Source organism: Salminus brasiliensis, chromosome 21, assembly GCF_030463535.1.
Source record: "Salminus brasiliensis chromosome 21, fSalBra1.hap2, whole genome shotgun sequence".
NCBI lineage: Eukaryota > Metazoa > Chordata > Actinopteri > Characiformes > Bryconidae > Salminus > Salminus brasiliensis.
In genome coordinates, this window is record NC_132898.1 from 5,526,790 (window position 1) to 5,550,533 (window position 23,744).

Consider the following 23,744-nt stretch of genomic DNA (forward strand, 5'->3'; position numbering starts at 1 on the left):
AGGCTAATGAACGTCTGAACGTCACTGAACAACCAAAAGAGAAAAATAATCGTAGGATCCGGGTTAATATGGATGGGCACTGCGATCGTTTGAAAGGCCTATAGGCCTAATGGTTTCCTGTGACATTCTCCTAATGTACTATAAGGAAGACAGTAGCCTATAAAGGAAATGTTAAAGGTAAAATTAAGACCTATTAAATATTTAAGGCATCAGTTTCATCGACTGCTCCAACCGGAAAGCAAGCCTATATATATATATATATATATATATATATATATATATACACGGCACATGGGCATGAGCAAAGGCTGCCTGAGCCACAACGTGCCAAACAGCCCCAGAACAACAACAAATGGAGACCAACTTGAAATGCTAAAGTAACTGATTACAGAGCGTTTCCATGGCACGTTCACAACCTTGATATTTGGTTGAAAAGTGAAAGGTGGAAATACGCTGGAAATACGTCTCGAAAAAGACCCTCTATGTCTAAATTTTGTAGCAAAGTCAGAGTTGTAAAGATATTGTTTTCAGGTTGAGTTAACTCAACTCAGTTTAGGCAAACATCCTCCACACTGTTTATTTCAGTTTGGTCAACAATTCATACTAAGTTGAGCCTCAAAAACATCTGTAAGTGATTAAATACTGTGTAAGATCTGTGGCTGTGGCTCCTCCCCATCAATTGGTTACAGTTTATTCCCATCTTCAGGTTTGAATGTCCCCCCATCCCATGGGGGAATTTCTTCCTATTCCAGTTTGACAACCAGGCAGTTAGACAGTTGCACCACTCTAGAGCTGTTAAACCATGTACATTTCCATGTCCAAGAAAGAACAGAAAGTGTGTTGCTCTTGGGTGGCCCTACAGTCTAACTGCTGCTCATCAAGCATATTCAAATCCCAGCAAAAGAAGTCTGAGGTCATGTGATGGAGGACTTCTAACGTGCAGATGAAAATAAAACAATAAAATAAAATGGAGGGGGAGGAGCCACAGACTAAACATCTTACATAATACTGAATGATTTTCAGCTGCAGATTACTTACTAATGAGGAAATGTGAGTTAGGAGAACCTTTGAGTTAACAGAGTCGAGTTAACTGTAAGCAGTTATTTTTACTTCGTATTTTACAGTGCCGATAATTTGCAACCTTGAAGGGCTGTGGCAAGTGCAAGGACAAGGCCAGGCCAGGCCAGAGGTAGAGATAATAATAACAGAGACGCAATGGCCGAGAGAAAAGAAAAGAATCAGGCCGAGAAGCTGGTGGGTAAGAAAAGCACAGGATGGCCACGGGCAGGGGTGCCGAGGTTAGGACTGATGTTGGCTGACAGAGGTCAGCTTTGTACAGTTCTCTTCAAAGAGCAGTGTGAAATGGCACTGCTGCCTTTGCTGTGGTCTACAATCAAACATCAGTCGCTCTCAATCTAGGTCAGCAGGACGGACTCCTTTATCTCCTCTCCAGCTGTACCACACACACTCGGTTTGAGCTGCTTTAACTCATTAGTGCAAGGGTGAGACTGTTCGTACCTACAGTACGCAGGGTCATAAGCAGGGTCGCCCACACGTACAGGCCTATACATCTATAAAACACAATGCTAACAAGTGCTGTGATCATTATTAGAACCCCCTGCCTCGTCCTTTTGACCACTTTATGAGGTCCACCTACGTTACAGGTCACTCTGTAGGTGTACAATTACAGACTGTAGCCCATGGTGAATCTGTTGCTGCACAATTTGTCATCCGACGCCAAGTTTCTGACCACAGGAGCACTGCTGACCAGAGATTATTTGGATAGTGGACCATTCTCACCACACAGGTTAAAGATGGACCTTTATTTTTTTGGTTTATCTGTGTGGCGCTAGACAGACCTCCACAGCCCATCAAGAAAAGACCCTCACTGTGACTTGTCTAGATGGCCAATGGAGGTAAATGCTGTACAATTAAAAAATGAAGATGCTATAGGGGGTCATGTGGCACACTTAAGAACCTTTCAGTGAACGGTTCTTTTAAAAAAAAAAAGCTCAGCTGAAACCAGCTTAAATGAAATGTTCTTTAAAGCAGTTTTTAAATTGGTCCTCCAGATTGGGACATCCAGACTGGCCAGATTTGTGCTCCAACCCAACTCAAATGGGCAATACAGAGGGATAGAGTGGGAAGAACTAGTAGCATTTCTATGGCATTGCTCCAAAGAATCCTTTTTAGTAGTTTCAGGAGATGTGTAGGTATGTAGGTGCAAAAGGATCAGGCCGGATTACTACACGTTTTATGGATCCCGTGATCTTTGATGGATGTCTACAGGACGGCTAAGACTAACATCAGCAGATGGGCCAGTCTAACTGTACCTTTGCTAGAGTGGAGCTACAAGGTGGAGCTCCAAGGTCGGGGACTGCTGGTGTAAAGTTATATACTGTAGTCCATCGGTTGATGCTACCATGTCAGTGTGGGCCTGTGGTCTGAAACTGACCAAGGATGAAGAATGAGGTAGAGGGTGGGGGGTGCAGGACATGGGCCTCTAATATAGTGACTGAAGTTCTTTTACATAACGATAGCACTTAACTCTTAATAAATAAAGGTGCTACGAATGGTTCTTTGAGAAATTCCATAGAAAATCCACTTTTGTTTCCATGAAGAACCAAGTTTGCAATAGAGTTGAACCTTTTAAAGTTCAAAGGATCTTTCTTTGATGTTTCTTTGACGTTCTTTACCTTTTGGTTCCACGAAGAACCAAGTTTGCAATCGAGTTGAACCTTTCAAAGTTCTAAAGGATTTTTCTTTGATGTTTCTTTGACGTTCTTTACCAAGGTTCTTCAAAGTCACACATCTCTATTGCAAAAATGCTTCTATATGGAACCATATAGAAGTTCTTCAATGGTCTCCATCAAAGAACCATTTAAGCACCTTTTTTATTTTTAAGAGTGTGAGGGAAGAGGATTGAGATAATGTGTCGATAGTGGTTCAAGTCATGGATTTAAGGATCAGTGATGCACCGTTTCAAGGCTTGAGTCAGCGCTGAAGACCTCAGCGTTGTCCTTTTAAGCGAAGTGGACTTTGGCACTACAAAGTCCGTTTATATACATCAATCACCGAGGCCAAGCTTTTAGAAAGAGGAGTCTTCCTTCAGATCTCGCCCTAAAACGAATGTGCTTTCCCGTCAGAACTGTGTAAAAGAGGAGATTCTATAAATCAAAACAACACTGGTTATAAATGGGCTAGCTACATTAGCCGCACTTAAAATAGTATAAAATTCAGACTTGGGGAAGGGAGGGGATAAACGTCTCTCCCTGGAATTGGAGATTGAGCAGATACGGCTCAGATGCATGAAGGTCGACAGCGCAGAGCTGCTGCTTATGAAATATGGCTGTATAGCTAGCAACACGTGAGCGGACACTTTTGCAAAAACACATTCCTTGTACAGGCACCTTGCTGGTATGGAGGCTGAAGACCCCCCCCCCCCCCCCCACCCGTTCCCAACCCTGGTCCTAAAGAACCCCCAAGAGAACCTGTTTTAGTGTACTCCTGCTCTAACACACCACCCTCAGCCTTCAACTTAGGAAGAGCTTGTTGATTAGCTGCAACACTGCAGAGACTCCTCTAGAACCTCCTGTAGTTCTTCATGGGTGGTTGATGGGTGGTGGACCCACTCTTAACCTAGCAGTGAAACTGACTTGTGTAAAAACCCCAACAACACTGCTGATGTTGCAGTCACCCGAACATGAACACTACCATAGCTACCATGTCTGTTGTGCTGGGAATGATCTACCATCCAATCGATAGCTGCACACCAGCTGTCCTGTGGTTAGAAACTGGGGTTGATAAATACTGCAGGGACAGGTGGGCTACAGTCTGTAATTGTACACCTATCTAGTGGACCTGTAGCGCATTAAGAGGATAGTGAGTGGAATTACAAGGTGGGTGTTTCTAATAAAGTGGCCATTTAGTAAAAGTACAAAGTAGGTGTTTCCTACTACAGGTACAAGGTGGATGTTTCTAATAAAGTGGTAAGCGAGTGAATATACAAAGTAGGTGTTCCTAATAATTTGGCCAGTGAGTGGAACTATGTGGATGTTTCTAATTATGTGGCCATTTAGTGAAAGTACAGCATGGGTGTTTCTAATAAAGTGGCCAGTGAATGGAAGTACAGCATATGTGTTTCTAATAAAGTGGCCAGTTAGTGAAAGTACAGCATGAGTGTTTCTAATAAAGTGGCCAGTGAATGGAAGTATGTGGGTGTTTCTAATTATGTGGCCATTTAGTGAAAGTACAGCATGGGTGTTTCTAATAAAGTGGCCAGTGAATGGAAGTACAGCATATGTGTTTCTAATAAAGTGGCCAGTGAGTGAAAGTACAGCATGGGTGTTTCTAATAAAGTGGCCAGTGAGTGAAAGTACAGCATATGTGTTTCTAATAAAGTGGCCAGTGAATGGAAGTATGTGTGTGTTTCTAATGATGTGGCTAGTGAATGGAAGTACAGCATATGTGTTTCTAATAAAGTGGCCAGTGAATGGAAGTATGTGTGTGTTTCTAATGATGTGGCTAGTGAATGGAAGTACAGCATATGTGTTTCTAATAAAGTGGCCAGTGAGTGAAAGTACAGCATGGGTGTTTCTAATAAAGTGGCCAGTGAGTGAAAGTACAGCATATGTGTTTCTAATAAAGTGGCCAGTGAGTGAAAGTACAGCATGCATGTTTCTAAAACAATGGCCAGTGGATGAAAGTACAAGGTAGGTGTTTCCAATAAAGTGTTCAGCGAGTGAAACTACAAAGTAGGTGTTTCCAGTAAAGTGGCCAGTAAGTGAAAGTGCAAGGTAGGTGTTTCCAGTAAAATGGCCAGTGAGTTAAACAGGTTAACAGTTAAGGGTGGTGGTTCTAATAATGTGGACACAGACTGTATTGCGATATAGAGAAAATATTGTACATGACTGAAACCTAATTTTTCAGTGTAAGTCAAATGTGTACCCAGTATAACCAGTATATTCGGTGGCATGTATTACCGCGGTGCATCACAACCAATGTAATCCTGACGGACCCAAATCAACGACATTAAAAAAGCATGGCTGATAGAGGGATTAGTGTTCAGCATGGCTCACCAAGCTGCTGCATATCATGGACCTGAAATGTTTGTTCTTTGCTGGCTGATGCTGGAAATGAGTGTGAGCAAAGCGTCATTTAGCAGAACCTGGGTATGGGTGTCGGGATAGCAGTGAGATAGATAGAGCACACAGTCTGATAAGCTTTACACAAATGATGTCATTGAGCGTCACGATGGTTAGTCAGGTCTGGCTGGGTGTAAAGGAGAAAGCTTAGGATAAAAGATTCTCCCCACGAGACACACACACACACACACACACACACACAGAGACACACATTCCCTGACGGGCTCTTGATGTTTACACTGCCGTCTGCTCCCCCCCGGGGTGTGTGATGAGTAACATGGTGAATCCCTTTCCCTCTCGCACGCTAGGCCCTGACAGACACGCTGTACTAGACTGACACTCTCATAACCCGCCGTTTCCATTCTGCTCCAGAACTCCACTCAGATTTTAACACAGACAGAATCTGAACACTGTTTATTTTCCCCTTTTCTCCAAGTTTGGTACCAACAATCAACCCATCGGTTCGTAGCGCCCCTAGCACTGGCAATGCTCCCGACACTAGGAGGGCAAGGACCACCACTTTTTGAATTGCCGGGCAGCCGATACGCTCAGAAGAAAACATAGGCTCACCAGCTTCACCACACCAGCTAACAGATGCTTGTGCTGGCCAACATCGCTCGAGGAGAGAGAGCGTCATCTACCCACCCAAAGAGAACCCAGCCACTGCATTGTGCTCTCTCTGACTCTGGCCGGCGATGGCAAAGCTGCTGCTGATGGAATTGAACACATACAGCCATGCTGTGCAGGCTGGGGGCATTCGGAAGAAACCTGGAACCAAGCTTTGTTCTTCAGACTAGCTCACAAGATCAACCTTTCCAGATTTGATTTTTTTCTATCGTAAAGTATACATCCTACCACAGTTTGTGAACTGCCTGGTGAGCTACAAGACCCAACTCATGCAGAAGCTTACTGCAGACCAACACACGGCAGTTGTCAACACTGTGTATTTGCATTGCATTCGATGGGCAAAGGCCTTCAGCTTGCTCTCTCTGACTTGAACGTGACCGAAGGATGCACCTGAACACAGTAAATCCAACCCTGGACCCAAACCTTCCATTATAAGTGGGCTGTGTGCCAACATGCAAACTACAGGCCAGTCAGAACATGCAACTCTCCCTGAAGATCTTCAGCACATTCTGTTCAGTTCCAGTCCTGGAGGCCCACCTTTATTTTTGTGTGCAAGAAACAATTATTTTAAGTCACAATGAGTCAATTAATGAGTCTTTTCAGTGAATCAGTGAATCAGATGCTTGGTTCATTGAAAAGACAGCTTAAATGAATCAGTATGAAAAACTGTCTCCCAGCTTCTAGCTCAGCGTCCTTAAAGGAACACCTCATCATCTGGTCTAACTGTATCCTATGTTTTTTTTTTGTTTTTTTTGCACAGGCCATGATTTTGATCCATTCCTCTGTGATTCGAAAATGTCAAAAATCACTTCCACCCAATCCCGATAGAATTCAATGGGCAGATGCTTAAAGGAAATGTGTGAAATTACTGACCATGGTTTTTGACTGTATAATATATAGGAGCAGATGAGGATTGGTTTGGGGAACACTGGGGTTCACCTTTAATGGCTTGGTTCAGATGTGTTGGGAGCCAAAGCAGAAAGCAACACTGTGGTTTCTCTAGAAGTCCCTGAGCACCAGGTCGGAAAACACTGTGTCGGAGCATGGAAACAAAATTATTTACCAAAATCGGGCCTCCGTAACTGAAGCTGGAAATCACTGCCTTATGCCGGGATCAGGCAGTGTTAGGCCCAAATATGAGCATTGTGGCTACGTGACAGGGATTTGACGTCTGAGATGTTGCATGACATCGCATGTCCTACGATGTTTCTTGGCGTTGACCAATCGGAGGACAGAGTGATCTCTGGCCCGCAGATGTAAACATGGAGAAGAGACAGAGGGATGCTGCTGCTGCAGTTTGCAAGTGGAACAACCAAACTGAAGAAAGGCCTTTCTGAACTTTCATCCAGGGATAATTTTTTTTTCTCAGAAAGACCTTCTGTTTACATACACTGACCCTGTTAGCTACAGCTATTTAGCTGATAGCTGAAAGTTACCTGAAGTTCTATTTGAAGGATAGACAGGTCATACTATTCTATTCGTGACACCCAGGAACGGGTCAACAGTCGTTTTCTTTGTTTTCTTATTTTGCTTTTCTGAAGACCAGATCCATCAGCATCACACACATCGCTTCTGCAGCCATGATAGACAGTTTCTCGACTCTCCTTCTAGATGACCTACAAACTCATGCAAGGACGTGAACGATGATCAGTTGGAGTCAAATATGTAGTCCTGCCAGTCTCCCAATCAAGAAATGGCATGAACTTATGGCACAATGAGTTGCTAATCTGACATATTGAACATTGTGACAAATTACAATATTGTGTAGTCGGGTTCTGGGATTATAGAGTATCCGTGTTTTTCAGAGGAAATAAACAGGAAACAGACGCACCGATTTCCTCCTTTCCTATCACTATTAGACGGCCCAGGAAGCTAAAACCCAATCTGATAGCATTTATAAAGCAATATCCACTAACCCTTCCATGAAAAACTGACCATCTGCTCCAAGTTTAGGCAGACATTTTCCTAGTATGTCTCTAAGAGTTATTGGCTTTAAATGGGAGGCCTATGGCTTGGATATTTATATAATGCCAGCTAATTTCAGGTTTCCTCCAGGACAGGACTGCCCAGACAAAAACTCCTGACCCACCTGTCCACAAATAGAGCTAATAATGGCCAGTCAACAATCACTAGTGAGCCTGCAGCTTCTCCCGCATCGTTCGCCTGCCTGGCAGTAAATCAAGCCAAGAACGGAAGCCGCTGTTGTTCTACGGGTCAGTTCAGGTTGTTGTTTTTAACGTCTCCGACAATGCTAGGTGCTACATGTAACAATGCATGGTGTTTGTTCCAGATGGTTTTATGTAATTCAGGACATCATCTCTGGACAATCAAGAATAGGTAGAATATGAAGCTGTTTTCCCACAAGGAAATGTTTTATAACAGAATTTCAAAGAATAGCCTGAGAAACGCTTGTGGCTCTACTGCCAAACTGCCGTAGCCTGAATAAGCAGATGTGTAAACATATGAACCATGGATCCCATATATACGTTCTCTGATTCTTCAAACTTTGGGCTAACACTTACCAAACGAATCGGCTCCTCTAAGAAATGTCTAACGATATGAAAACAGTAATAATCGGTGCTCACAGGGCAGGGGAAGGATATATGAAAATAGTCAAGCGCTATTGACCTGCGAATTTTACATCGCAGGCTGTAAGAAACGGCAGTTATGGAGAACTGTGGATGTCAAGATGAGATCTGGATGTGTTGGTGTGGTTGGTGTGGCGCAACAGATAGTACCACTACCTGCTAGTGAGCTACCTCACCATGTGGGTGAGCTACCTCACCCAGTCTGGGTGACTATGCTGCGCTACAGAGTCCTTGGGCAAGACTCCTAACACTACATTGGCCCACATCTGTAATACGAGTTACCTTGTAAGTCGCTCTGGATAAGAGCGTCAGCTAAATGCCAAAAAAAGGCAAACCAGTAGCCCCTTCTCACTACCAGGAACCTGCAGAAAGGTTTATGTTAATCATGAGGATGGTGCACTGTTTCACTGTGCAGCATTACTGGCACAAATAGTCCTAATGGAAGTGTCATAAGAAAAAAAACTGCTACCTCATCACAAAACTCAATGTTTGAAGTATGCTTTAGACAGTACTATATGCTATAACATCAAGAACAAGCCAGAGGAGGTATTGAAATGTGCTCAGAACGTGAGAAAAGTTTATTTTGCTATGACATGGAATTCCAAGGAATTACCTCCCGTCCTACTCCATTGAAACTGCTACTGCTGCTACTATTACAAGGGAGCAAATATAGGTGAATTTTCTCACACAAACTGAAATTCAGCTGCAAGGCAAACATGTAGAACATCTTTGCTAGAAAATGAATGGACAGAACACAAGTCAGTGCCACTTCAATCAAAGAGTGGAAAATTACAGAGAGCCTGGGCCACATGAGCACTGCTGGGGCTCTTTGTTTAAACAACTAATCAATCTCACATATGGTGGGAGGATCTGAGGTGGCTACAAAGCAGAATGGCTGCAAGTTCATTAAATGCAGATCTATTCAATTCTAGCAGAAATCAATCAATGAGGAGATTAGTCGCCCGTCTACATCAAACACTAGAGACTATGTGGGCAGATGAAACATACATAAACTACATTAACTTTATACATTGAACTAACTGCTGCCACCATGTCTCTTCACCTTGATACACAAGTGTTTCTTTTTCCTTCTCTAAAGTCATTTCTGAGATTTAGGAATGGGGTTTTGTGAAGAACAGCCATTAGAGGTGCAAGAAAACCTCGATACACTTGAGTATTGTGATATTATGTTTTGCAATACTGTACTAATTCAAACAAACACAGTACAGATTTTGAATTAATGTTGCTTTTCCTCTAATTTTATGCATGTGGTGGTAAGGGGTGTAAGAAAATGTAAGAAAATGATATATCAAACTATGACAATATTATGTTTTGTAATACTGTATCGACTTTTAATTAACAGTTTACATGAAAAGATTGGTGTCAGACAGTTTTGTGCTGTGTTTAACCCCCAACCTGTTCTGACTGGATAAGAAGTCAAATTTTATGGTGTAATGGTGTGTTTCTATAAGCTTCCCTAAAATGTGATTTTACAAATTTCATGATATATCGTCTTGCTTGCGGTATTGCGATATAATGCAATATTTTGAACTGAAACCCTTGTATCATGACAAGTGCTATATTGCCCGGGTTTTGACAATACTTAGCCCTAATAGTGGCGTTTTTTTATACTATTTGAATAAAAAAAATAGTAAAAATAAATTGTGAAATATTGTCTTGTTTACAGTTTCGTAATATATCGCAATATACTGACCTGAACCCCCTGATTCGAGATATATGTCATATAGCCAGGTTCCAGCCAACACACAGCCCTACTAGTGATATAATACTTCTTAGTATAGGTATAGAATAATAGGGCCCATAATTATCACAATTGGCTAAAAGGTTGCTTTCTGTCACTGGGAGATTTCTCAGTGACGCCAAAGCCAACCACTATTGGGAGCACATGGGAAGGATGTTGTTTAAGGAACACTGATTGGAAGGAACTTCTTTTCCTTAGAAGGCATACTTTATAAGAAGAATGGCTTAGTCTCCTGTCAATACAGAGAAATTCTAGGTGGCTGTGGGCTGTCTAGAATTTGTTAGGTCATGCATATAAAACTAAAACTGCTAGTTCTACACAGCATAGGCCTATTTTTTATATGTCGATAGTAGTAGTTTCTAAACATCCAGCCCAAACTTCATACAAACTCTGCTGGACAGTGACCCTCCAGGCCTAAAACTAAAGAGACCTGACTTTTACCAGGTGTACTTTCTAAAATGCAGCCCCAATTCAGTTCATTCACAGAGACAACAGCAGTGCCTACTACCCCGGCTGGTCTCTGCTTTCTGTCTCCAGTGCACACGGCTTCATCCTCTGACTAAATGTTTTATTAAAGCCTCTCTCAGGACTGTTTTGGTGGCTAGCATTCCATCACGCATTATAAATAGTTTTAAATATGCTTCTCCAGGGATAAACAAACTCCTATTTTAGGTGCACTCACGTCTCACCTGGTTCGCTTTGGCAGCTTGGCCCTCCGTGTTTACATACACAGTGCCATTCTGCAGCACTATTTCCGTTAAATCATGGTCCCTCAAGGCCCATCCTCCAATTAAAGTTAATTTAGAGTGGATGTTTATCTCACAGAGTGGGACAAAGTTAAATTTGACAACAGCTGAGCTACACTGAAAGAATGTAAAATCACGCAGTGGCCTGAAACAAAGCCAAAGCCCACAAGCATCCAACCCTGCACAACTAATCTGAATTGAAGATGGTAGTTATCTCAGAAGCAGCCAGAGAAACCTCTTCCTGCTCCCTGGCCAGGTTCTTACCCACACTTTAAGCCGTGCTAAGCAGCTAGAGCGTGACAAAGCCAAGAAATCTGCACGAGCCATATTTTAATGGCGAAAAACCCCAAAACAAAACCACTCAAAATCACTTGTGGTCTTTGGTTACTATGAAAAATTTCAGGGTAAAGACCACCTTGACAAAGACCAGGACTTCTGGAACAACATGCTTTGGACAGATGAATGCTGAGTCTAGTCCTGGTGTTTTTTGACAGTTCTTTTAAAAACCAGACTTGTTTGGTCTCTTTCTGATGGTAGGTGCTGTACTTTGACATCAACTGTGGCAGCAAGAGCTACCTGTAATGGTCCTGTAATGACATTTTAGGACTTCTGTAGGCATCCTGTGGTCTGCTTGTGGGCTGAACATGCTAGGAAAGCCTACACAAGCCATGCCGGCCACTTTTTAAGTCTCTTCCCAGACTCATAGACATCTACAATCTTCTTTCTGAAGGCCTCAGGGAGCTACTTGGATCTTAACATGATAATAGCACTCGCTTCAACAACCTAGGCTGCGTCCCAACTGTGTTGTACGCAATTGTCTGACCATGGGGTGTCTTTTTTTTCTCATGATGGACGGGGAGTGACTGGTGTTTTCATATACATACCATATCAAACTCTAGGAAAATGTGGTTTCCCATGAAACAGGCTCTGTAAATGACCCCGCAGACAACAGCTGTTCTGTTGGACCTGCCGTCCAAATTTTTCTACAACTAATGACTCAGTATCCATGTTTGGGCTGTGAATGGAATCAGACGGAAAACAAAAATGTTTCATTTAAGCATGGCCCTCGTTTAGACAAATGGCCTTAATCCAAGTTTGATATCAGAACAAACAATGAGAGCCCAATCTAAGCAGCAGTAAGCTTTATCACCTGCGAAAACAGTAGATGCCTGATTGCGATCAGATCTGCAGATCTCCGAGTTACACGGCTTCCGCTTCCTCCGCTTCATGGCCTGCATGCTTTGGTCTTTTTCCCCCCGTCCTCAGTGTCTCCGGGACCACCAGATGGGACGGAAATTCACCTGAGAACGTTTTACCGAAGGGAATCAACAAAGCCAGACAGTTATTTTGCTTTGTGAATGACTCAGTGGACGAGACGAGATTCAGCGTGGACAGAGGCTTTATAGTGCAGGTGGCGGGAGACTGTCTGAGGACTTTTGAACCTTTGGAGAACTCTTGTTCTGCAGGTCTTGGAGACAGATATTGGAGAAGATGGTTGACGGTGGGGCAAAACATCTGCTTTGTGTATTAACCTCCCTTTCCCCCTCTAATTCAAACCTGTAGTAAATATCTGGTTCTCTGGCTGTCATTGGTCAAAATTAAGCAGCCAAAAAAAGCTAGCTAGTTGGAGATTTTTTTGGTAGGTACTTACTACTGCACATTGGAAACAGCCCACAAGACCTGCCCAAAATCCCCTGACCCAGTTGTCCAGCCATCACAATTTGGCTTTTGTCAAAGTGGCCAGTTTTTCTTGCTTCCAACACATCAACTATAAGAACTGACTAGGGGTGGGATCTATATATTAGGCAGCAAGTGAACAGTCAGTTCTTGAAGGTGATGTGTTAAAAGCAGAATATTTTATAAAGCATAAAGGAGAAAAATCTCTGACAAGGGCCAAGTTTTGATGACTAGACGACTGGGCCAGAACATCTCCAAAACATCAGGGCGGTCTTGAAGGGTGTTCAAGCTATATGAGGTGGTCAGTACCTACCAAAAGTGCTCCAAGAAAGGACAACCGGTGAACTGGCGACAGGGTCATGGGCACCTAGGGCTCACTGATAGTCATGGAGGGCAAAGGATCCTCACAACAGGGCAAAGGATCAACTGCTAACATCTTGGTACCAGATACAACAGGACACCTTCAGAGGTTAGATCTGGTGTGGAGGCACAAAGGGGACCTTTTAGGCAGATGGTATTAATGTTATGGTTGATCTCTGTGTGTGTGTGTGTGTGTGTGTGTGTGTATATATATATATATATATATATATATATATATATATATATATATATATATATATATATATATAGGGGCTGGTAGTAATAAAGTGATTATGTGTGTGTGTGTCTGTGTGTGTGTGTGTATGTACATTAACAGGCACCCTGTGTTGGCTGATTTAATACATTTGAGGTAGGAGAACTGCCAAACTACCAAATCACTTTATTACTAACAGCCCCTATTTGTAAAAAGCTAATCTTGTAAGTCTGTTATTACTGACTGGACCCAATGTGGTCGAGATGCATCTATGACCAACTCTAAAAGTGTTCCAATCGTAGTCTGACCACAATGCATCCTGGGCTTAATTGCACCTGGCTTTTCATGTGGTAAAGTGAAATCCGAACTCCAAAAGCAAAAAAAAGGGGGGCGGGGGTGAACTTTGGGCTGGAGTATGAGTGGCTTTAAGCTGCTTCTGCTTGTGCTAAAAGGCCAGACCTCTCTCTGATAAGTGGAGCTAGGGCCGAGAGATATGACTGACTTAAAAGGAGGTGACGGGGTGGTAGTGGGTTGCGAAAACTTTGTCATTAACAAAAGCTGGAATTTATAAGACGTTAGACTGGGAGAAGACGGGGCTTCAGGCAGGTTCCTCCTCCCAGAATTCAGAACCTAGTAAATATAGCGGTAATTACAGGGTTCAAGCATGAGCAAGCCTTTCAGTCCAGTTCGGTCTAAGTGCTTAGACCCCTAATAAACTATCAGCAAAATGAGACCTATTGTTCTGTACTTACTGCGTTACATGTGGAAAATATATATACTGCTCACTTCCAAGCAAAACATGTGACTCTTTCTTTTTCAGTGTGGGTCAGGAGGGGGCTTTACATACATTCACATCAGTCCAATCTCTCCATCCTGTGCAATCAAGCATTAAATCCTGACAATATGGTCCAATCTGTCACCGTGAACGGCTCCAATGGCTGCTCCAGCTGTTGCAGTGTATTTGTAAAAGGTCTTCGATAGCAATCAATATCTTGTTTTCCTCATCAGAAGGTCCACAAGTGTTCGCATGAGAAACAATAGGGCTGGCCTCCTTTCCACTGGCCTCTGCCAGCAGCCTGCTGGCCCTGTCGATATCGGCCTGGCCATTGTGAACCACAGCCATTCACTAATCTAACTGAACACATGCCAAGGAGGCACGTGGCTGCTCTCCTTCACCCCAATCCCCCAGCCCAGAAGCCTCAGCCCTCACCTCGCCTCAGTCTGGAGCACGGTTAAACGAAATCAGGTCTGACACACGGGGGCATTTAATGTCGCATAAGCAAATCTATTAGCCATAACATTACAACCACTTGTCTTATATTGTGTAGGTCGTCTTGTGCTGCCAAAACAGCTCTGACCTTTTGAGGCAGGGACTCCACAAGATCTCTGAAGGTGTCCAGTGGTATTTGGCACCAAGACGTTAGCAGCAGATCCTTTAAGTTCCGTTGGAGGTAAGGCCTCTATCAGTGCCTATGACCCGGTTGTAAGCCAGTTCACCGGTTGTCCTTTCTTGGACCACTTTCGGTGGGTACTAACTACTGATGTTCTGGAGATGTTCTGATGCAGTCAGTACCTTCCAAAAGTGCTCCAAGAAGGACAATGTGCCCCTAGGGCTCACTGATGCTAACGGAGATCCCACCTCACAACCTACAGGACTTTGACGGTTCTACTGCTCACATCTTGGTGCCAGATACATTAGGACACCTTCAGAGATCTTGTGGAGTCCATACCTTGAATGGTCAGATCTGCTGTGGCAGCACAAGGCGGACTTCCTCAATATTACCAATATTATGATGGTGTATATATGTATATATTAACAGGCAGCAAAGCCCTGTGTTGGCTGATTTAGTACATTTGAGGTAACTGCCAAACTATCACTTTATTACCAACTGCCCCTATTGTTTTTGGACACAATGGACGATAATTTAAACAGCAAAGGAGAGCAGAAAGTGCAGTGATGAAAAGCCCATGACGAATATTGATGCCGTTGTTAAAGAGTTTTCACTACTAAATTTACACACTGAGTCACCCCTACCGGTAAAGGAGGAGTGCGTGGCCCATCAGTCAACATAAAAACAATGGTCAGTCACCTCACATTTCCCTGCACTCATAACAAATCCACAATACAATGAAACCCACTCCCATCTGTGACAACCCACCCAGAGCTTGCGCCCTTTTCCAGTAGACCCACAGAGCTTAAGCTTCAGCACTTAAAGGAACACTCCAGCATTTTCCAGCCTCGGCTGACTCAAACCTCTGAGGGAAACAAGCTTATATGTGGCCCATTCTAGCATTGAGGGTACGTTTCAGGGATGGACAGATCTTACTCATTAGTCAACTTTGTTATCGTTCAACTGTTTAAACCATTTAAACCAGCAACCAAGCCAAGCCAAGCAACCAAGATTCCACACGGCACGTCTAAAAACAGAATTTCATGGATTTTCAACACATTATCATTTATTAAAAATTGAAGGAGAATTCCCTCAATGTTATACTTAACAAATAATTTGAATAGTGTTGATTTATTTTCCACATTTTATTCAAAATAAGGGACATGAGGGAAGTTTGACATCTCACTGCCTCCCACATGATTCCCACCTGTGAAAGTCACTGGGTGTGAGTTACTAATATTTTTTAATTAGAACTGTTTGCAGATTTGATGCGTTTTTTTAATAAACGCAACAGAGTTGATATGAACAGGTTTAGGCTGAGGTGTAGATTAAGGTTAGGTTAGAATTAGGATGATGTGTAGTAGGTTAAGTTTAGTTTTAGGTGTAGTAGGTTAAGTTTAGTTTTAGGTTGAGGTGTAGGTAAGGTTATATTTAGTTTAGGTTTAGGTGCAGTAGATTAAGTTTAGGTTGAGGTGCAGTAGGTTAGGTTTAGGTGCAGTAGATTAAGTTTAAGTTTAGGTTGAGGTGCAGTAGGTTAGGTTAGGTTTTGGTTTAGGTGCACTGGGTTAAGTATAGGTTGGGGTGTAGGTAAAGTTTAGAAGTAAGATTAAGGTTAGAAGTAGGTTTAGGTTTAATAGTTTAGGTTTAAGTTTTAAGTGCAGTAGGTTGCGTTTAGGTTGAGGTTTAGTAGGTTAGGTTTAGTTTAGGATTAGGTGCAGTAGGTTAACTTTAGGTTGAGGTGTAGGTTAGGTTGAGTTTAGGTTAAGGTTAAAAGTAGGTTTAGGTGTAATAGGTAAAGTTTAGGTTTAGGTGTAATACTTTAATTTTAGGTTTAGGTATTAAGTTTAGATTAATGTGAAGTAAGTTAAGTTTAGGTTGAGCTATAGATTAGGTTAAGTTTAGTTATTTACCTTCTGCTGTTGGTATTTTTTTTAGATTGTTTGAGGTTTTTGAAGTGTGAACATTATTAACCTCTAAAATGAACAGAAATGAAAATCTGTGCACTGTTAAAAGCTAGTGTAGACCTAGTTTATTGCTTATTTACTGCTTAATGCTTACTTAATTAATTACTGTTAACATACCAGCCAATCATATCACTGCTGTCCAAAGAAAAACACGTATCCCTATTTAGTCTTTAGTTTTCTCCATCGTCTGAACCCTGTAGCTGCTCTGTCCAATGTGTAAATCATTCTGGGTGAATGGACCAATAGAAATGCTCGACAGTTACTTAGGATTGAGTTTATTTTTTCCTCCTCCAGTTAAGTTGACGTGTATTATGTAGATACATGTTTTTCATCGGACAGCAACAATATGCTACACTGTGAGCAGATCGGGGTTTAGGGCTTAAAAAAACAACACTGGAGTGTTCCTTTAAGAGGAGAACCAGACTGAAGGAACGAAAAATTGCCCCGAAGCAGATTCCAGAGGCGTTTGTGTTTGGACATGCTCAATGTACTGTTTAAGCCAGCCACAAGTCCGAGGCCTGTGATTTTTCACTATCAAACCCATTTGCCTTACATCACATCAGGTCCATTGTTGTCTGCGTTGGCTGGAAAAGAAACCAAAAAAGCCTCTATGAGTGTCTGTATAAAAAGAAAAATGGCCATCCATATGCCTCCGCTGACAATGAAAGCAAGAGAGAGCATGTAAATCAAACAAGACTGTAATTACTTCCAATTGTCGGTCGTCGTCTCCATCGAGCTGGACCAGCCACTGCGGATTTATGCTTTGCTTTTCTGCTTCTAGAGCAGCTTCAAAGCCTCTGGAACATCAGTGACATCATAGAGACATAAAAGTATGAGGGATTATGAGAACCAGGCCGTTCTGGTGTTTGTGGAGAATGGAGATTCGTGTCAGATGGTACAACGTCATAAAAAGTGATACTGGACGAGATTCAGTCCTAGAGAGCAGACGACGGCCTCCAATCATATCTTTTCAGATTAAGGATCCCGATCATGGAAAACTGACCCGACCTGTCCTTGTCTTTACTGAAATAAAGAAGACTGATGTAAAGTATTGCTACAGGTTCAAAACTAAGCTATAAAATCACCCCAGTTTGAATGCTTACTTACTTACGCTTTATGGACAAAAGTACTGGGACACCCGCTCCATCATTGTTTCTTCTGAAATCAAGGGGATTAAAAATAAGTTTATCCAGCTTTTCTTGTAGTAACTGTCTCTATTGTCCAGGGAATAAGGCTTTCTACTAGATTTTGGAGGAGCATTGCTGTGAGGATTTGATTGCATTCAGCAACAAGAGCATTAGTAAGATCAGGGTGTTGGATGATCACCACCCCACCTCATCCCCAACTCATCCCAAAAGTATTAGATGGAGCCCCATCCATCATTCCAGAGGACACAGCTCCACAGCTCCACAGCTCAATGCCGGGGGGCTTCATACCCCTCTAGCCCGTGCCTGGCATTCATATTCATGGTGCCAATAGGTTTGTGTTTATCTGCTTCAGAGAGTCCTATTCTATTGGCATTACTTCTCTACAGGGACTATACCAACTGTGTGTGTTTTTGCACATCTGTGTCGGCAATGGATTCAGCTTTAAGAAGAAAGCTGAAGGCATTCATTAGAAGAGGTGTCCACAAACTTTCAGACATATGGTGTATGAGTGCTTTTTGAATCACAGCACCAAAAACAGCCTGTTTTAGCCTGGATAAGACTGGGGGGCAAAATAACCTGATCGGGACATTCCTAGCTTTAATGCTATATGGATATTGTATACAGTTAAATGACCAGGGTAAGGAACTACCCTGTACTTAGTCATACATGGTAAATGTCAAATCTTTCCATTGGGTTAAAATGCAAGTGATTTGCACATCAGCAGTACAAATTACTCCTTATTACAGAACCATTAGGCAAAGTCTATGCTTCTATGCTAGGGGTCTGGCTATGTTACCAATAGGCGGCTTGCTGTTGAAAAAAACACACATTTTTGTGGCGGTTTTGAGGGTATACTATAAGCTCAAGAGGGATGTAGCCAGTCAGCTTTGAGTATGGATGAAGAAAGCAATATTTAACAGTTCTCCATCTTAAAAGCTCCTACCGCCTTGTTTCATTTGAAATGCTGCACTGTCAAACGGCCCAAATGAAAAGACAAAGCACAGCAGCCATAAAGCGAAAAATATAATCATGTGTTTCTATTCATACTGAGAGACTGTGGGCCATTTAGTTCAATGCACGGGAAAAATAGACAGCAAGAGAAATAGGCCTTGCAAATTGCCTGACCTTTAGGAAAATTACAAGTCGACATGTGTCGTCTAACAAGCTAGGAGCTGTTTTCTGCAGGATATAGAGGATAAGCTAGCAAAGAGAGCAATCATGCTCAATGCTTTCTCCCCAGACTTCCTCAGTCAGGCGTCTTACCTTATTATCCCCACCCCCTCAGACCATAAAAGCAGAGTAAAGGTTAAGGAGATGTATGTATGTAGCAGAGGAACTGACTGAAGAACATCTGATGAAATAATAATGCATCTGTGACGATCGTTATCTGTGATCGCTCTTATGTAACGGACAAGGTAAAGGTTTGCGGTGCTGTTTGTGGTCAGCTGGTCAAGGATGATGCAGTTCGAATAAAGCATTTTAATAAAAAAGCAAATAATAAAGCATTTTTTCCATGTTTTTGTCTATTTTAATGGTAATATCTTATAAAAAAAGATGCTATGATGTGAATTGGGAGGCAATAATGTCTTATTTTGATGGTCCACTGATGCTTTATAGATATATAGTTTCGCTTGTCATCACCTTGCATTCGACTACCTTGCATAACTTATTACCTCACATAATCTCAATGACCTCAGGTTGTGGCAACTGATCATATGCTATGCATGCAGTACACAGCAACAAAAAAGAACGGCCACCAGATTAACATCTACCAGAACCTACCAGAAACCTGTACTGGGGGGCACACTATGTCGTACATGTGGTGGTCTTCACAAAACTCTCACACTTACATTGATGTCCAGACTGCAGAGACTGAGGGAGTCCACATCTCTCCTCCTTTGCTTCCTCTTCTTCTGTGAAGACAAAACCATAGATGAGTAACATTACACACAGACAACATATCTGATATCTGATAAGATGGAATTATGCCTTTGTGTAATGAAACATGCAGCTGGTGAATGTTGTTGTTGAAGTATTGAGTATTGAGCATATCCACCAGGTATTCGTATGACAGCGAGATATTTATTATATATATCTTTAGTCAGAAAACATATAATATAAAACCTATATATGATGTTAATATAACTTACTATAAATACAACTTGTATAAATAAATACTATACTGTAAGTATTATTTATAAAATATAATATGTTTCCAGCATCTTAAACTACCACTTGGTGTCTAGCTAATAGTATTTTAGTCTACACTGTTATTACTCAAATAACATGAACAGTAACCCAAACTTTTGAACGCTAGCGTATATTTTTACTGTCACAAAGGGAAAAATACCTAAATGACATTTTATGGCACGTTTTGCTGGGCCATGGCTATTGGTCAGATTATCATGAAATTCACCTGTACACAACTTCAATACTTAACATACAGCTGCTCAAGACACCTATTTAATATTATTATTTATTTTATAATTTTTTAAAATGAAATAAATGTTGATGAGAGACAGAACACAATAGCTCATAATTTATACGTTTGTACATGTACACATGTTTCCTCCAATACATGTAAAGCCAGCCATAGCCTTATTTCTAACTGCCACAGATACAGCAACCTCGAAGAAAAGCTCCAGGTCCCCAGCTCCGCTACACAGGGCACCAGCTAACAGGCGCCAGCTAAAAGGCGCCAGCTAAAAGGCGCCAGCTGACAGACGCCTCTGCTAGCCAACATCACTTTAAGAGTAAAGACGGGAGAGAGCGTCATCTACCCAGATGGAGAGAGCACGACCAATTGTGCACTCTCTGACTCTGGCCACTGATGGCAAAGCAGCATAATCAGGATTTGAACTCACAACCCCCAGGCCATAGTGGCAGAATGCAACAGATTGCCAAGCCCCTCAGTGCCCCTCAGAGCCTCTCAATTAACAAGTTAATATTAATATCTGACATTCTGTTTTATACCTCAGTAGTTTAAGTTAAACGCATACATAATAACATTATATATATATATAATGTTATGTAAGTATTACATAACATAACATATGCATATATATATATATATATATATATATATATGCATATTTCTTTAATTAGATTCTCTAATTTGATTCATCCTGGGTTCCCCCAGTGGAACAGCTGAAGGCTGCAAGTCTGGGAGGTTTGGGAGTGTTTAGAGTGAGAGGTCACAGCTCACAGGCAGCGCGTTGGAGTTTGCACTAGTTATCCAGAGTGTTATGTAACAGGAGCAAACTGACATTTGTAGAAATTGAACCCAGCGAACGTTGACCTGTGAATGCTTGGGCCCAAAAAAGAAATAAATTCCAACAGAGAGAGGACTTCTCTCAGCCTAAGAATGCACTAATCACAGCTAACTAAAACACAGACAGAAATAATTCCAACTTCCACGGTAGGATAAGCGCTCCCTGGGAAATTGTAACGTTCAGCTTCAGGCTGAGCACTCTCAGAAACCATGTGTTAATTAATAACACACTTTCTGTGTTATCACTGCTTTAGCACATTCTGGGACTGGACAGAAGGACACAGCATATCTCCATTGTAGAAATCCTCTGAACTGACTGGCTGTGGTAAAAACAGGCTTGTGGAATTCAATAAGTCAGTTTGTCACTCGTTGCTCATTCAATCATACAGCTAAAAGTGTGGATTCCAAACATCATGTCAATTGGCATGAATTAATAAACAGATATGTTGACAACGTAAACTGAATGTAAATTACATTAGAGAAACTGAATTTGAATATAGAAAATAACATTGCACTGCTCCAATGTCTGTGTTACCTTCTGGCCCTCTCCTTTAGTTAGGCTGTTATAGTCAGATCTGCCACATAATTTTCACATGCTCTATACTACAAAAATCCAAAAAGAACTAATTCCATCTCTTTATCTTTTTCTGCGATGACGACTGCCCACCTGTCCGGCCTTGCACTGATGGAACTTTCACCATCCGGCTCTCCTGTCACCTTCTAGCTACTGCTACCTGCCTCTGACTAGTTGCCCAACCTCCATTAACGACTACATTGAAGTTTACACAGACTCTAGCTATTAATCTTCTTGATGCTGCTGCTGCTATTTTATATTATTATTATTATTATTACTATTATTATTTCATTTTTAAATTTTCATTGTTATAATTTCATAATTAATTTCATCCCTACTATGACTAGATCAGTACACTTAAGCATAACAATAGCAAAACTTTTTATGAATGCCCAGAGGAGTCTAGACTCTTGCTCACCAGGGGGGGTTATTACTGGATTTCTGTGAAGCTGCTTTGCAGCATCAGTTATATTAGTAAAAAGTGCTATACAAGTAAATGTGATCTAATTTGATTTGCTATTGTATTGAACTGTATTGTATCACTGTTTTGTGATTACCCTGTTAGCATGTGGCTAGTGTGTTAGCTTAGCTAACACATCAGCTTATGGCTAGACTATGAGATTTTGAAAGGCCTAGAGACATTGGTTTTGCCTGAGGCCTGAACTGGGGTGGGCTATGCTACATTATGCTATGCTATGCGGCTTTGGTGTGTGCCGTTGCTGTGCCTTGCTGTATACCAGCAAATAAGAGCAAAAAAGTTGTAAGTTTCATTCTGAGGCCCAATAACAGGGTGGTAAACAGGGTTGTGGAACCATGTCTGAGCATTTTTCACCCCAACCAATGTCACACATTTACTATTTATACATCAAACAACAACTTAAATACTCAATAAATGTATTCTGTCACCATTGATAACAGGCACTCCCTATTGTTTCTGTACAAAGTCAAATTCTGAATTGAATTCTGAATTTTATGACTAGTTAAACCCCACAATGACAAAATTCCATTTAAGCTGTAGAGTAAAACTAAAGTAATACCTCTCAGCATATAAGAGTGAACACATCTGTTAAATATGCACTAACTCTGCATTAAGGCAACCATCCAATCCTAGATTATTAAAACCATAAGGCATTTGTGTGAAACAGTGGACTCTAAATTTAACGATGGATCTTCTTTATGACCTCTTTCACCATCGCTCAAGCAGGATCAGCTGCTATACGACCAGTTAATAGAGTAGTTTGTTTAAATTGATACCATCCGCCGCTTTCCATCGCTCGTGACTCCGTACAACACAGGGGTCTCGAGTGTTATTGTTGCTCTATAAGTGTTTATTCTCCACGGCAACCAGCATTTCCCAGCCCTGAATAGAGGCTAATTTCTGCATCCTGCCTCCGCTCGGGCCCAGCGGCCACGCTAAGGTCAGCCTGAGGAGTAAAACAATGGCACACGTGAAGCGTGGGGAGCGGGCCTAGCATTTATGACCTAAGCGCGACCCACATAGTATACATTCACAGGTATGTGCCGTATGGTCTCAACATAAACAAACAATTTGCCATAATTCCAGGAAGTCCACGATCCTGAGCGTGCGTCCAACAACAACAACACAGACGTATTGTGAGCAGTGTATGTGTTCAAACCCTGAAAAGGCCTAAAAAGAGCTAAAATAAGGTCAAGCCATTATCGATGCCTTCTAGGGTGTGAAGACTGCCAATGTAAGAGGGTTGACATATGGTTTACATCTTCTCGGTTCACCTACACAAGACAGGAAACTTTGTACTGGTGCATGGAAGGTCTGCAGAAGATCTGAAGCTCTGCACCAAGCAAGCTGGGAACTCACCTCACCACCACCACCTTCCCACTGAAAGAAGAAGCTGTGTCATACTCAAAATGAAACGAGTGGAGGTTTTGGGGGCAGCGCTGATCAAAGAGTTGACAAACCAAGACTGTTAACCGTCTAACATAAGTGAGAGTAAACTCCAAAGACTGACATGAAGCCAGAGTGAGAAAAACCCTTGTGTAGGACACCACGTCTACAACCCATACAGGTCTACCTGTATAAAATATGCTTCTTCAGAACCTTGGAAGGAAGGTTGGGTACTGGTCTAGACTAGTCTAGGACACTAGTACAGTTTCCCCACAGAAACTGTCAAACCCCCTTTATCATTTTGTTGAAATCATGGTTTGTTCCACACGCGCTGTTCGTTTTATTAGGCCTCCTAGCTCAGAAGGTCATCTGATAAAGCTGTGGGTGGTCTGGTGAACACTGAACACTCTCTCT

The 23,744-nt window shown here is 41.9% G+C and overlaps 1 protein-coding gene across 1 annotated transcript in view; it reads right to left on the reverse strand.

Annotated features, from left to right (window-relative positions):
• The window catches only part of arhgef3 (Rho guanine nucleotide exchange factor (GEF) 3), a 77,567-nt gene that overhangs the window by 47,863 nt on the left and 5,960 nt on the right, over positions 1 to 23,744 (reverse strand). Inside the window, exon 2 of the mRNA XM_072666220.1 lies at positions 19,472 to 19,534. Coding sequence (XP_072522321.1) covers positions 19,472 to 19,534 — 63 coding nt within the window. The remainder of the gene's footprint in view (positions 1 to 19,471; positions 19,535 to 23,744) is intronic.